At 34.6% G+C, this 16,015-nt stretch overlaps 2 protein-coding genes across 4 annotated transcripts in view; one reads left to right on the forward strand and one right to left on the reverse strand.

Annotated features, from left to right (window-relative positions):
• Positions 1 to 5,603, reverse strand: part of LOC106108272 (putative oxidoreductase GLYR1 homolog) — a 41,346-nt gene extending 35,743 nt beyond the window's left edge. For 2 of the 3 annotated variants that reach the window (XM_013289381.1, XM_013289380.1), the window contains exons 1-6: positions 5,505 to 5,603; positions 5,381 to 5,417; positions 4,920 to 5,002; positions 1,436 to 1,562; positions 921 to 1,064; positions 330 to 530 (exon numbers count right to left, since the gene is read on the reverse strand). In XM_013289381.1, coding sequence (XP_013144835.1) covers positions 330 to 530; positions 921 to 1,064; positions 1,436 to 1,562; positions 4,920 to 5,002; positions 5,381 to 5,417; positions 5,505 to 5,539 — 627 coding nt within the window. In that variant the 5' untranslated portion in view covers positions 5,540 to 5,603. The remainder of the gene's footprint in view (positions 1 to 329; positions 531 to 920; positions 1,065 to 1,435; positions 1,563 to 4,919; positions 5,003 to 5,380; positions 5,418 to 5,504) is intronic. The other variant, XM_013289383.1, reaches the window with a different exon arrangement.
• Positions 5,604 to 7,150: 1,547 nt separating this feature from the next.
• On the forward strand, positions 7,151 to 15,025 carry LOC106108299. The gene is made up of 12 exons (XM_013289432.1): positions 7,151 to 7,350; positions 7,482 to 8,095; positions 8,297 to 8,397; positions 8,932 to 9,074; positions 9,761 to 10,023; positions 10,791 to 10,951; positions 11,235 to 11,406; positions 11,694 to 11,967; positions 12,301 to 12,457; positions 12,934 to 13,016; positions 13,948 to 14,106; positions 14,613 to 15,025. Exons 1-12 carry the CDS (start codon positions 7,236 to 7,238, stop codon positions 14,726 to 14,728), a joined length of 2,358 nt encoding a protein of 785 aa, XP_013144886.1. The 5' UTR covers positions 7,151 to 7,235; the 3' UTR covers positions 14,729 to 15,025.
• Positions 15,026 to 16,015: the final 990 nt, after the last annotated feature.

Genomic DNA, 16,015 nt, shown 5'->3' on the forward strand with positions numbered 1-16,015 from the left:
AGAAAGAGACAATAAGTTGTTGCCAACATCAAGGAAACCAGATTGCTAAGGTTTGTCCTGTCAGTTTGACATTTGCTATTGATAATTTGACAAATGTGAATAAAATAAAATTTTCATAATGTACTAGGAACAGCTAGTAAATAAAATAAATCTCTACTATTAAAACCTTATTTAACTATACAATCCCTAAAAATAATTTAATTTTAAAGTATAAACTAATCATATGAGCTACTAAACCACTAAAATTTAGTTCTAGAAATGAAAGGCCAAGAAGGCAGATACTGAATGAAAGAAAACCTGATGCGCCAACTCTTGAAGAGTATACTTACCGGTCTCAGTATATTAGAAGGCCGGTGCAGCAAGCTGGACTTCTTGCTGAAGGAGTGGTTCAGCATCGAGGGTTTCTCATTAGCGAGGTCTGTGTCTGTGAAGGAGCGAGCGACGCGACGCACCTTCTTGCGCGCCACGCCCTTCAGGCTGGCGGATGACGACCGTTTGGCAGACTTCACCTTTGAAATTCCCAAACGTATCTATAAATGTTGAGAATGTTTATTACTACTGCTACAAGTGAAGGTGTTTCTGCCATGCAAAATACTTATTCCATCCAGTAAAGTTATCTGCAACACTTAAGTGGTCACTTAGTGCAGGTGTAAGTTTGTGAGAATTATGTGCATTTTTTCAAATTTAAACCACATCTTAATAATTATGGAGGAAATATTTCACTACCAAAATGGAACAAACAACACAGAATCGAACCCAAGATGATATTTTTCTTTGCAAATAGGTACTTTAACTAAGCCACTGCAATTTTTCACTAACAAAAATGACGGCAAAAAAAAATTGTGAGAAAGTTTGACAAATTAAATTTCGATTATCATGCATGAAGTGAACTAGTAACATTCTATTTCAAACTCTATTACCTTCGGCGTAGAGCTCTTTTTCTTCACCTCGGGAGATTGCTCCACTTCAGATTTCTCTTGAGAGCTGTCCTCGTTCATCTCATCCTTGAGTTTGTCAAACTCTTCCTCAGGGTTCCTTGCGTGCTCATCAATGTCGCCGAATTTCTAATCCACGAACGAACAAATCAAAACATATAAATAACCGTAGGTTTCCATTTTGGAAGCATTTTTAGAAACATATTGTCTCTATCTTATTATAGAGAAAAAATTAACGATTGTATAAAAATACAATCTTGAGTAGTTAACATTAATATTTATTTATTTAAAAAAATCCTCCTAATAAATGACACTAAAATTTAAATCTGGCAAAAGAAAAAAATTAAGATTCGATTGAGGTCAACAAGTGAGTTTTTAAAACAATGCACGCCAAGTATACTATTACTGGGGTATATTCATTAATAGGTCACTAAGAGAAACTTTCCCAAATCAAATCCACCCTAAGGGAGACCTTGTAACTCTCGAGTCAGAACACTAACCTCGGGATTGACGATGAACTCCTCGATCTGATTAACAGCTTCCTTGAATGCTGTCGTCTTGCTGGACTTGATCAGCTGCTCCTTGTGCTCGTGGTATGGTTTTATGTTGTGTTCTTCTATCCACGCGCTACACAAACATACTACATCTAACATTTGTTTAAACAATGCCGAAATACTATTTTTTTAGTATATGGTGACAAACGAACAAGCGGAGACTGGAATTTTGGCGTCAAAACAACCGCTTCCCAGATATCCGTACTTATAAATCTTCATCCCCGAGAAATGTCCGGTTCCCGAGGGATACGTAGCTTTTTGTAATTTATATAGTTCTTATGTTTTCTAATACCACGCGGGCAAAGTCGCGGGCAACAGCTCGTATGATATAAATAGAAAAGATTTTTAATTATTGTAATGCAAAATTCCTTCACCTTTAGAAAGGTAATTTATCTGTGAGTGACATAGGCTATGTTGTTTATTATTTTTTTAATTTCATGTGGGCGAAGTTGAGAGTAACAGCTAGTTAAACATATTAATGCAATTACCGATATAAGAAATCTTAATTCTGTTCACAAAATTAATATTTTCGTAGAAATTATTAGTAGTGTTGAAGTTTCCAAATACCTTGGCAACTTTGAACTTCGTGCGAATTACTACAAAGAACGCAATTTAACTCTTCGGGGACGTAAAGGGATTAGTTTTATAAAGAAATAATTGATATCCTTTTTGTTCTCATTAAACTGATATCACTATATGTTTATGCATACCAGGCATAAATCTATACTAATACTAGCTTTCGCCCGCAACTACTTCCGCGTGGAATTAGAAAAAACAAAAGTAAGTATGTGTTCTTCCAGAATATCCTCTACATCCATACCAAATTTCATAGAAATCCGTTCAGCCGTTTAGGCTACAAACTCCAACAAACATCCATCCATTCATCTAAACTTTCACATTTATATTATTAGTATCAAGTTTGATCCTTAATAGGAAAGATTGGATTTTTTGTATGTATTTGATTCACAAAAAAAAATTGCTGGGCCGTTTTTAAGTATTCTTACACCATAACAAAGATAATTTATCTGTTAGTAGCAAAGTGTACCTTCATTTTTATTCTTTAATTTCACGCGGACGAAGTCGCGAGCAACAGCTAGTAAATGACAATGTTTTGAGATTTTAACATTTTTGATTATATTAAAACAAAGCAAATTACTAATTATCTTAAACAACTCTCATCGGTGCTACCCGTTAGCGACAAGCCGTGCGCTCATCAAAGGAGCGAGCGAGACAGATATGTTTGCGATACATCCGTCTCGCTTCAACAGTGGTCGCGATGAACGCGCGAAAGGGGCCTAATAAGCGATTCATTTATTGCACAGGTTAGAAAAAATTTAACTAAAGTGGTGATTTTAAATGTTTTTAAGCAATGTATACACTTACATACTGACTTATTTTATGTTATGACGTACTAGCTTTTGCTCGAGACTCTGACCGCGTGGAATAAAAAAAAATAGAAGTGAGTAAACAATGTGTTCAACTATCCTCTATATCTATGGTATACTAAAATTCATCTAAATCCGTTCAGCAGTTTAGGCTACAGACTCTAACAAACATCCATCCATCTAAACTTTCGCATTTATATAATACTAGCTTTCGCCCGCGACTCCGTCCGCGTGAAATTAAAAAATAATATAAAACATAGCCTTACTGACAACATAGCTTTTGAATGGTAAAGAATTTTTCAAATCGGTCCTGAAGTTTTTGAGTTATTTCATTACAATCAAAGAAAGTTTTCCTCTTTATTTTATTTATAGATTAGTATGAAGTATAATTTCTATTATTTTCAGGTTTAATTTTACAAATCCTATAAAAAATCATAAGAAATTTAATCACAACTTTGTTTATTGCTACATTATAGTGAGTTCCATTAATTATCTCTCAAAACAACAGCATATTTATGTATATGCCAACAAAAGTATTATGGTAACTTCAGCCTGCTACCGTTTACTTTAACTGATCAAAGTATACATTCAAAACTAACATATGTACATTAAGTCTGAGTCTGAGTGTTTTTATTTGTGTTTTTCTATACTTATCCCTAGATTTAGATTAATTCTGGCCCAATCTGCTAAGGGAGTGCCATAGACAAGAAACTGAATTGAACTGATTTGGATTAAGTTTTCTAGTTATGACCGAATTCATTAAGTACATGTTTTTCTTCTTCTGTTCTGTAAAACTCTGTGTTCTGTTTTAAGATTCATTGAAAACCGGCGCTTCGGTGTACACCGCAGCATGCTGAATATATTCCCTTTTTTTTAATAAACGAAATTCTTTCTTTCTTACAGAAGTTTGAGAACTGTACATATTTAATACAGTAGTATAATTTCCAGTTAATATTTTCCCCACACTTGTAACTGTACAGTTGGTCTGATCAACTTAAAGTGTTTATGTTTATTTTTAAAGACTTTTATTCCCAAAAAGACATGTACAGTCACTTACATGAGAATTTACATTTATAATATATTGTTTGTCGCAATATTCATTTTATATAAATTTTGCACAATTTTCAATGTGTGTTGGCTTCATGTAAAAACATGACAAAAACCTTTGACCAGAGACTATATTGTGTGTAGATAGGGTTTAGATAATAGAAGTAAGCATATCTTTGGGACATCCAATTTGTATATTGTTCCATCAGTCATTGTTGTATTTTTATTTTACAATTTTACAAGCAATGTTAATTTAAAAAGTTGACATTTTTTTTACAATAAAGGTTGGCAAATAGGCAACCATATTATTTGCTAATAATAAATAAGGGGCCATTTCTGTTCATCATTAGTACATTACGGGAAAAATTCATCTTCCAAGTTCTCCCATAAAGTAGGCTCCTTTTCTTTATAAGAGTGGGTGAGAAATAAGAACAGGAAATCCGTGTACAGTGCCAGTGGTAAAACTTATCAACAAAAACACTACTTGATTTCAGGCTTTTTTACTTTGATGTATGTCATTTAGATGTGTGTAAATCAACTCTGCAACACTTTTATTATAATTATATATTGTAGTGTTTGACAAATTTGTGGCTCACAGCTTACTGAAATGTATTATAAGTATAAGAGTGAACTGTTTGATGATTTGTAGCACATGGGAACCATACCTTTATGAAGGTACAAATTGAAATCTGCTACACTTATGTAAACCGTGAGCTGATTGTGACCTTCATTTTAGTTAATTTAAAGCCTGTCCTACCACTGGCTGATGCCATCCTCTATCGAGAGGATCAGATATCTTAATAATGATGACACTGTTAGATAAGGGAACAGAATCCGATATTTCCAACATTTTTATACTCTGTATTGTTATCATATAATTCACAATTTGGCGGGACAGACCCTTACTCCGGTAGTATTAGTGAAGTTAGGTTTCACAAAAGATACAGGCCCACTGATAAGGTGGTAGTGGTAATTTAAATAGATATAGTATTACTTACTAATTATTAGTTCCAAAGAAATAAATGCACTGAACATTGGTCGCCTTTTTTGGTAGCTTCAGCTCCGGAGTTGGGATGGCTACCTGAAAACCATCGTAAGAATATATTAGTACTATTATGATACATATTTACTCTTGTTATTATAAAATGTATTGGAGGTTAGAAAAAGTGAAAAACAAATCCGCAAAGTTCATACTTTTATCGCCTTAATTTTATGACTGAAACCTCTGAAGTGGTGAAATAAATCAAAATAGAATGCAACACCCATAATAAATACAACAAGCGTCCCCTTTCTACGTAGTCAAAATTTTCCCGCTAATAAGATGTTAATGTAAATAAATATGATAACAAATTTACAGACACGGGAATATGTTGAATTATGGATTAAATCGCTTATGGATGTTTTTTGCACCAATTTAAAGGTTTGTTTTTTGATTAGAAATTGAAATTCAGCAACTTACCCGGCCTGGCCAAGGACTGAATCCCTTCATTTTAGCCCTGAAACAAAGATGATAGCAATTATACTATTGTGCATTAATAAAGATGGATAACTATCTACATTTCCTATATATTTTAAGTACATACCAAACTAAATCACCAAGTTTATAAACTTCACTCATGATGTATACGTCCGCTTCCTTTAACTTTCCACGACGAACTAAACCAGAGAGCAAAGTTGTGAAGAAAACACTAACTTTAGCGCGTCGTCTCAAACTCTGTGGTCATAGGGAGTACAAAAAATCTTAATATCCGTTTATTCCGGTTTTTTAATAATATATGACTAAAAATTTATAAAACTTTTCTTTAGTTTTTTTTTTTATAAGAGAAGGGGGCAAACGAGCGGCGGGAACACAAAGGTGGTCAACGACGCCCATGGACATCCGCAACACCAGAGGAACTACAGATGCGTTGCCGGCCTTTGAGGAAATTGTAGGCTAGCTTCTTGAAGGACCCTAAGTCGTATTGGTTTGGAAATACTGCCGAGGACAGACCGTTCCACAACGCGGCTGTGCGGGGCAGAAAGTTCCGCGAAAACCGCACGGTTGTGGAATGCCAGCCATCAACATGGTGAGGATGGTACCTGGCGGTCTGTCGTGTCGTCCGATGACGAAACTCGGCGGCAGGAATCGTTCCAAACAACTCCTCGAAACACTCCCCGTGGTAAATACGGTAAAAAATGCAGAGGGAACTGACGTCCCTCCGCAAGGCCAGAGGATCTAGCCGATCGGTAAGAGCTCGGTCATTGACGATTCGAGTCGCTCTCCGTTGTATGCGGTCAAATGGAAGAAGCTGGCATTGGGGTGCTCCCGCCCAGAGGTGCGAGCAGTAAGTTTTAAACTTTTGTCTTCTAACTGATGCGACGAAACGGAGGGAACATTAATTTTATACCATCGTCCCCTATCACTATCATCATCATTATCTGCCCACTGCCACTGCCATTATATTCTATGGGTAGATGAATTAAATCTATGTTACTCGAAAATATTTTATGCCAACTAGCTTTTTCGTGCAACTCCATGCAAACGGAATTTAAAAACTTGACAAATAGCTTGTCAAGTTTATACAATATTCTTCTTGACTATCTGTACATGTATCCCAATCGAGATCCGTTGAACCATTCTAGTGAAGCCATCTAACAAAATCCATTCTTTCATATACACTTTCACGTTTGTAATATTAAATAATAAGAGTAAGAAGTTAAATTTTGATAAATTAACAATATCGTTAAAATTTGTCCAAACTCAGTCTTAAATGGTATATGTTGATGGTGAGGTCAAAATTTTCTAACTGGCTCGTTTCACTTCGCTTCAACATCGTATACATTATTTTGTCTAAAATGTAATAATTTTATAATTCAACCGTTTAAATTGTGCTTTTCCTTTTCAGAAAAAAACAGCATATCTAGTATTTCTGTCTTTGCTATTAGGCATCAAAAATATATCGGTTTAAATAGCAGAAACACCGTAAACAATGGACTGTAATGACTGTAATAGCCATCACTACTCGACGACTATTTTGACGTGAATAATTTATTTGTAAAATACTTAAATGTCTATTTTAGGAAAAACATTTAAAAATCATCTACATCTTGTTAGTTTATCTAAATTTATTTAATAAAATCTTTTAATATTTTCTCCAAAATTATAATCTGTGTTTAAATCTGGCACTAAGTGTTTATATACTCTACTGTTTCAGTGTCAACTGTCAATTATTTTTCGGATTATGTTTCTGTTGTTTTTGTTTTGTTACTTGATATGAAATATTTAAGCGCGAAAATATTGTTAATTAAATGTATTTTTAAAATACGTCGAGAACATGTCTAAACGCGTATATTACCCACAACAACAAGGTGAAAGAAAAAGGGCAAAATTAGATATTACAGGAGGCGATAATCACTTAGCTCTGAGTCAAAATAATGATAGGAATAAAGGTATTTCCATTTATAATTATAACTATTAAATTTCCTTTTAACAAATTTGCGACTCTTAAAGAACTCAAAAAAAGTACCATAAAATTTTATAGGTTATAAAACTAAATGTTGATTATAATAACTAATTTCAGACGAAAATCAAGATAATTGGGGAGATGAGGTCGACGACGAAATACTGCTACTTGCTAGCCAGGCATGTGAACAGGCATACACAAATGTAGACTGCAGTTTACCAGATTACAGCATGTGTATGAAACCAACATCAACAAGTACCCAAAACTTCGACCCTGGGCCAAGCACATCATTTAACCCAGACCCATTTAAGAAACCACATACTTATAACTTCACATCACAAAGTATTAAAAACAAATGCAATTTTATTTCATCACCATTACCGAATATTTCAAAAACTTTACAAAACACCAACCAGAATGTCACCGAAGATGTCATATTCAATGATAAAGTTCACAAAGGTGACACAGACTTTGTCTATAAACAATTACTACAATTAAAAGAAGAAAATTCTAAACTCAAATCTGAGAATGGGAAATTACTAGAGAAATGTGTAACCAAAGAAGGTGAGGTATCAATTCTTCGGACTCATTTAAAAACAAGTCAAGTGGCGGCAGACAATGCTCGATTGGAAAAGATTAGAGTACAAGAAAGAGTGCAAATGGAGTGGACAGACAAATTAGCAGCAGCCAATAATCAATTACAAGATCTGAGAACGCAGTTAGACTTTAAGGTAAGAACATAATTCTTTATAAGAACATTCAAACCTAGATAAGCGAGAATCCTCTATAAATGAGAGTCATTATCCAGCTCTTATTTCGAAAAATGCTGGTCTTTTGGACTCTTAGTTATATAAGTAAAGTGAACACCAGCTACATGCAATTCCATTAAAACCTTTCGGAAATTTCAGTTATTATTTACCTTTTTGTTTCAGAATCTCGAAATTACAAGTATTAAAGAGAAATGCAAGATGTTAGAATCATCCAAAGTCAGATTAACTCAAGTGAATATTCCCAAGCATGATATATCATTGAGGTGAGATATACATAAAAAACCAAACAATAACAAGATAACATAAAGGTTTACTTGCTTTATGTACATTTAGTAAGGCAAATTAATGTAGCTAAAAAAAAATATTGTTATTGGTTAAGGTGGCAAACTAGCATTTTGCCACCTGATTTCTACTAAATAGTGAATGGCCATAGACATCCACAATTGTGGATGTGTTGCCTACCCTTAATTGACGGAGGGGACATACAAAATGAGGATATTTCCCCTTCCTATATCTCCTCTAGTCAAATCCTCTTTCCCTTCCCCTCCTTACCTTAAAAAAAAGGATGGGAAGGTATAAGGATTACAATTAACCTTTAAATGCATATTGTTGCCAAAAGTCTACAAACAAAAGTATATATTTTTATTGAAAACAAGATTTTTTTCCCTTAATCCGTGACTCAAAACCTATACTGAAATATTTATTTCATAATTAAATAAAAAATCATGCATTTAAGGGTTAAGTCTTCAGTAACGGTTTATAATGGTCTAATATTATTTTTCTGTTAATATTTCCAGTTATAGAAACAATAGTATGCATGGTATGAGAGATTTAATATCTTCAACACAACAAGCAAGAGTTAAAACTACTTGTAAAAATGTACAAACAGAATTTGGAACATTATCTAATATTGTAGAACTCAATATTGCATATAGACAGGGTGAGTAATCCCATTATTATAGTCTGACCAAGAATTTATAACTAAAAACATGATAATCTTATGTTTTTTTATGGTCGCGATGTTTTCTCTTCTCAAATGTTTACTCTGCTTAAACACTTAGTTGGTTTTTTTATTTCTTAAGTTAGATTTAGAATACATATTATAGCTAGTAGTAGTAGGGGCTACGGTTTCCGCAACTCCATGATTAGCGCGTATTTTACACATATAACTAGTGGGCGATTCAAGTGTGTACATTACATTACATTCTATCCGCAAAGGAATTAGTTTCATATTTCTTGGGAGATTTTTGTTACTTATTTATTACATTATAAAGAAATCAAAAAATAACTTTAAAGTCTTATAAATTGTCAAAATTTCCGTAAACATAATAACCTTGATTCTTTAATGTTGGCAGCAACTTATGGTCTCTTTCCCACATTAGGGTTTTTATTCAAAATATTTACCCCCTAAGTTTAATGGCGTGAAAATATATAGCCTAAAGTGTGACGTAAGAGTAGGGCTTTTTATTAAAAAATAAGTTATTTAAAAATATGCCATGATTGCTGAAATCTTAGGCAACAGAGAAGTGTGTGTTTACGCTTTATTATAATAGTATAGATAACATTATAAAGAAGATACAAAATAACTTTAAAGTCTTATAAATAAGGTAATTTTGTTTATTTCAGATCGAAAGAAGTTAATTCAACTATTACCTTTAACAGTAGAATCAACAACGAAACAATATTCTCTATTAGAATATAATGAAAAGTTACAAAAACCATCAGATATTTTACATAGTAGATGTAAAGTGTTTAGCACATTTCATAGGATACCTAACACTCCAAGCGCTAGGCCTGAAATCAGATGTAAAGTTACACTAAATGATATTTATCAAGATCTGGCTTTTATTGCTGCTGATGGAATGGAAATAGAACAGAAAGTACTCAATGTAAGTCTTTTAAATTTACCATTTATTTATTTGTACAGTACAACCTCGATAACTTCAAAAAATAATATGTTCCCTTCCCATCAGAGCCCAAAACCTTTACAACATAGACCCTTGATAACTTAAAACCTCTATAACTTAAAATATTTTGTTTCCCTTGGACTTTAACTTATTGAGGTTCAATTTACTAATGTATTCAAATTTTCCTTTCTATCATTTGTTTATAAGCTAGGGATGGACAGGAAGGGGAAATATCTTTCTATGCTTACTCTCTTTTAATAAGAGGTAGGAAGTATTTCTGCTTATGCGAATCATGTGTCTATAGTGAACTATTTTGGTGAATTCAGGTAATTGCTTGCCTATAGTATATTAACAGTGGTAGTGCCCGCTTTAACATCTTAGCAGTACAGGGCCGGCAAGCCCCCAGTAATACCACGACCACACAGAAGACAGCCGTCAAATGGAAGCAATTCCGTGTTTTGTCTGATGAGTGTGGTGCCGGAGGCCTAATTTAAGTCCCTTTCTCTTTACTACCCTTTTCTTATCAGGAGAGTATGGGAAGGGGAAGTGGATTTGACGGTGGAGGAGATGCATAGGAAGGGGAAATATCCTGTTTATGTGCGTCTCCTCCTCCGTCGGATAAGGGTAGGCAGCGCATCTGCAATTGCAAATGTCTATGGGCAGCGGTCGCTTCGCCATTTTATCGGATTCAGGTGGCCGCTTGCTCGTTTTCCACCTTATGTTATAAAAAAAAAAAAATTTTTTTCAAGATTATCCAAGCGGCTAAAATAATTTTACAAGATGTAGAGCAGACATTAAATATGTTAGAGTTAAGAATGACAACGGCTTTCCTGAAGGAAATTGACGAGAAATATATTGACGCTAGCGCAAGCTTGCTGATTGTCACTGATGAAGATTTGATCTCCGGAAAGTATGTTGTAAGAATATAAACTTTATTACAATTAAAGATATACTAATATGTTAAGAGTGCTTAATAATTCTGATATTATAAACAGAAAAGATTTGTATATAATTAATAAAAAACTAGATGACTGATTTCAAAAATTCTTGCACCATTAAATGCCATATTATCTATGGTTTCTTAATCTTTTAGTGCAATTTGCTTACAATTTAAAAAATGTAAAAGAAGTAAAAACGATCTTTTTACACATATTTTGGGGTTATGGAGTGTGTAAAAATTCTTTTTCTATTAGATCGCTGTACAGAGAAGAGCAGGCTCTCACAGCAAGAAGAATCATATCAGTTCTGTATCATGTTCTAGAAGATTCTAGAGCTATGGAAATATTTAGCAGATGTGAAGTTTCTATTCATCAAGGAAATTTGCTGGAAATTATACAACGGATATGCATTTTGTTAGATAAAACTGTAAGTATTTTTTAAGCTTATATTTTTTTAATCTGTCTGATGAAGAAAGAGTGTATTTTTAACACATATCTAAGTATGTTCTTAATTTATAGTTATTTATTTTTTATTTTTATTTACGTTTTCGAGTATATTCTAAATTAAAAAAAAAATGTTAAATAACAGTTTGTTTAGTTAGAATTTAAGAATTTAAAATGTTTGTTTTGAACACCACCAAAAGATGGCGCTAATCATTTATTATAACCTAAGTATGTTTTTTGTTTTTTATTGTTTTTTTTTTACTTTTCCAGTCCTGTGCAGTATTATTTAGTGGTTTCTTACTAGCGGTGATACAACTTTTGTATAGAATTTTAATAAATTCAAATAAGAATTCAACAAATGAGATCTTTAAAGTTATAAAAACGATAATACAATCCAGACCGATGTTGTTCGTGACTTGTGAAACCTTACGACTGCTACGAAAAGTGGCGTCGACAGAATCAACTGAAATTATTTTCTGTAAAGGCAGCGGTAGTGGGAATTTAAAATTGGATTATGATCAAGGTGTGCTTTTGTATAAGAAAGGTAAGAATAAAAAAAACACACACAAAATTGTGATTTCTTAATTTTTTTTCTTCTGAACATAGTAAAAATCAGCTTAATTTTATGTACAAATACGGTAATTTTACTGAAAGCAATTTAATCAACACTAGGTGTTGCTCGCGACTTGGTCCACGTGAAATTTAAAATTACAAGGTAGCTTTTTAATAGTGAAATAATTTTTGAAATCAGTCCAGTAGTTTTAGTTATTTCAATATATACAAAAATACAAATCTTTTCTCTTTATAATATTAGTACAGATATATTATTTTCTTTAAAGGGTTATTCATTTTTATCCAAGCTTAAATTTATTTCCAGACTCATGTTTACTTCAAGTGTTATTAAAACAAATCGAAGCCTCACTCAAATGTATTGAAAAGCAGAAATTAAGAGAACAAGCCGCCTCCCTCTGCGGAGACCTCCTTCTCTTCTATTCTGATCTGAATATGCTGCATGATAGTGAAGAGAAACAAAGGTATTATAAATTACGTGCTATTATAAACAATGTATGTAATATAAACAATATTTTTAACTAGTTGTTGTTAGCGACTTTCCACGTAAAAAGAAGAAAATAGCCTATGTTATTCAGTTATAATGTAGATTTCTAATTTTTGATATCAAACCAGTAATTTTTGAGTTATTTCAATACATACAAAGATAAAAAGTTATAATTATTTTACAGTAGAAGCTCGATAAGTTAAAGTCCAAGGGAAACAAAATATTTTAAGTGATAGAGGTTTTAAGTTATCAAGGGTCTATGTTGTAGAGGTTTTGGGCTCTGATGGGAAGGGAATATATTATTTTTTGAAATTATAGAGATTTTTAAGTTACTGAGGTTCTGCTGTATTTTAAATTTCTCGCGGATGGAATCGCGTGTAACAACTAGTTTTGCTATAAAAGCATAATTTAAATTTATTTGATATTGTGTTATGTTTTACTTTGAAATAACAGTTGCGAGTGTCGACAAACTTTCTTGCAAGTGATTGTATTTGCTTTGAGAACATGCGCCGATATCATCATTGGAGATAAATCTGGTCAGTATTTCTATAGTACTTAGCTTTCTAGTTAGTAAACCTAATTTAAGTCCCTTTCTTTACCACCCTTTTCTTATGAGAGGATGGGAAGGGGAAGTGGATTTGACGGTGGAGGAGATGCATAGGAAGGGGCATTATCCTCTTTATGTGCGTCTCCTCCTCCGTCGGATAAGGGTAGGCAGCGCATCTGCAATTGCGGATGTCTATGAGCCGCGGTCGCTTCATCATTTTGGCGGATTTAGGTGGTCGCTTGCTCGTTTGCTATATTGTTATAAAAAAAAAAATTACAACCACACACTGTATTAATATTTTTATTAAGTTAGCGGAAATTTTTACCATTCCGGCTCGAAGGACCATATTTTTAAATCAAAATGCAATGGATACAATCTTTCATGTTTACTGCGCATTTACGGTTCTTTATGATTTTCCGTTTTCTCGATTTGATCGAAAAGTCAAAAATGTATAGAACTGACAGTAATATCTGATAAGTCACGTATTCATTTCTATATAAATTGATACATTTTATCGATTCTACAAGCAACATCGATGGAAAGACATTTTGTCTAAAAGGGCAGGTAGATGGCGGAATTCGAACTAAGGAGCTATAGATTACAAGACAAGTAACCCTTGAGCCACAGATTTAAGACAGGCGTTTAAATCAGACGTGAAGTGGGAGCAATTCCTCGTTTCCTCTGATGAGTGTGGTATGGACCAACTTTAGTCACTTTCCCTTCCTAAGCTTCTCGTAAGAATAAGATGGGAAGGGAACGTGGATTTGACGATGGATATGCATAGGAAGGGAAAATATTTTCATGCGTTACCGCTATTGCGAATGACTATGGGCATTTTCGCCACTTTGGCGGATTCAGGTCGCTTGCTCGTTTGCCTCATGAGATGAAAAAACCTTTACGGTAGTTGTGTGTGTTTGCAGCGAGTGATGACAGGTTAATGTCGGTGTGCCGCGCGGGGCTGCGCGCGGTGCAGCGCGGCGCCGCACACGTGTGTCACATGGCGCACGGCGAGGGCCATCTGCTGCACTACTGCCACCTCATGATGACACCCCCGCTGCACCCGCACCAAGAACTGCACTGTGAGTATGACACAGCGCAGAATGCCACTGGAGTGGTTGAATCGGTTGGAAGTAAGACTAGCTTTCGCCCGCGATTCCGTCCGCGTGAAATTAAAAAAGTAAACTGCCTATGTGTTCTTTCAGAGTATCCTCTACATCGGTGCCAAATTTCATCGGAATCGGTTTAGTAGTTTAAGCTACAAACTCTAACAAACATCCATCCATCTAAACTTTCGCATTTATAATATTAGTAAAATAGAATGTATCAATCTTACAATTTAAGATTTTTAATTGTTATAAAAGGTTGCCTTTATAATTCACACTAAAAAACCTTTAGTTCTTTACTTAATCTATTAAATTTTGAGATACAGGGTGTTCAAAATAAACGTTTTTATAGAGATTTATTTTATTTCGCTTTTTTAAATCAAAATGTAAGACAGTTAAATTTTATATGGTTATTACCTAAGATAATGTATTTAACTTTCCCCCAATCGAATACAGTAGTTATAAAATGGTGTATTTTATAGCGAACATGGTGTCTGATGTGATGTCGACACTTCAGAGCAGCCCCGAGGAGTCCCCTCCCTCGTACCACACGCAGCCCTGGATTAACAGCTTCCATAATTTCTCACTCGCTGACTGATACCTTCACGACACTAAAAGCGCGCACATCTTTGACTAAACTATCGCACGACTGTTGTGTGACTGTCGCAGACAATTCTGTTTATTTGCACAACTAAAAATCGAGTAGTGTGCCATAATTTCATAGGAATCAAAGCGAGACAAAACAGTTGTGCGATAGTTTACTCAAAGCTGTGCGCACTAAATGCTATCTTAAACCCCTGTTCCACCAGCCGACTGTCTGCGTCTGCGAAAAAGGGTCTTATTTTAAGCGAAAATTAATTAAAAACGGCTCAACTCACGCTTTTTTTTTTTTTTTTTCTCCGGTGACGGCACCGACTAGTTTCGGATCCTTCGGGGATCCTTCTTCAGGGCGAGTATTATTTAAATTTTAATAACAACAATAGCGACACTTCAACATTTTTGAACCCGTCGACATCTCCGTCGCCGAAGCACGAAGCGGCCACAACGCTCTTGGCGCCCCCCGCCCCCTCCGCGCCCCCCGCCCTGGCCCGCAGTGCGAGGCGCGACGCGACCGCGAACAAAAGTTAAATAATACTCGCCCTGAAGAAGGATCCCCGAAGGATCCGAAACTAGTCGGTGCCGTCACCGGAGGAAAAAAGCGTGAGTTGAGCCGTTTTTAATTAATTTTCGCTTAAAGTAATGTCTCACGATAGTTTAAACAATTTAAGGGTCTTATTGATAAAAGTGTAATATAAAATTCAATTGAAATGAATTATTTCATTCACACATTTCACTGGATGTCATATTGTCTATGGATTTTTAAATGTTTTAATTAATCCAAATAAGTCTGTATTTCCAGCCTTTTAAAGGTAACAGTGGTAGTGAACGCTTTAACATGTTAGCAATGCAGGGCCGGCACGCCCCCAGTAATACCACCACCACACAGAAAACATGCGTGAAATGGAAGCTATTCCGTGTTTCGTCTGATGAGTGTGGTGTCGAAGGCCTAATTTAAATCCCTTTCTCTTTACCACCCTTTTCTTATAAGAGAATGGGAAGGGGAAGTGGATTTGACGATGGAGGAGATGCATAGGAAGAGGAAATATCCTCTTTATATGCGTCTCCTCCTCCGTCGGATAAGGGTAGGCGACGCAGCTGCAATTGCAGATGTCTATGGGCAGCGGTCGCCTCTCCATTTTGGCGGATTTAGGTGGCCGCTTGCTCGTTTGGCCATCTTATGTTATAAAAAAAAAAAGGTAAAATTGTTTAGATGTGTATAATTTTTCAGCTTATTTGAATTCTATAATTAATATTGGCAATTTGGTTATAAGTTTTGTCCTAACAA

Source organism: Papilio polytes, unplaced genomic scaffold (genome assembly GCF_000836215.1).
Source record: "Papilio polytes unplaced genomic scaffold, Ppol_1.0 DF821733.1, whole genome shotgun sequence".
NCBI classification, from domain to species: Eukaryota; Metazoa; Arthropoda; class Insecta; order Lepidoptera; family Papilionidae; genus Papilio; species Papilio polytes.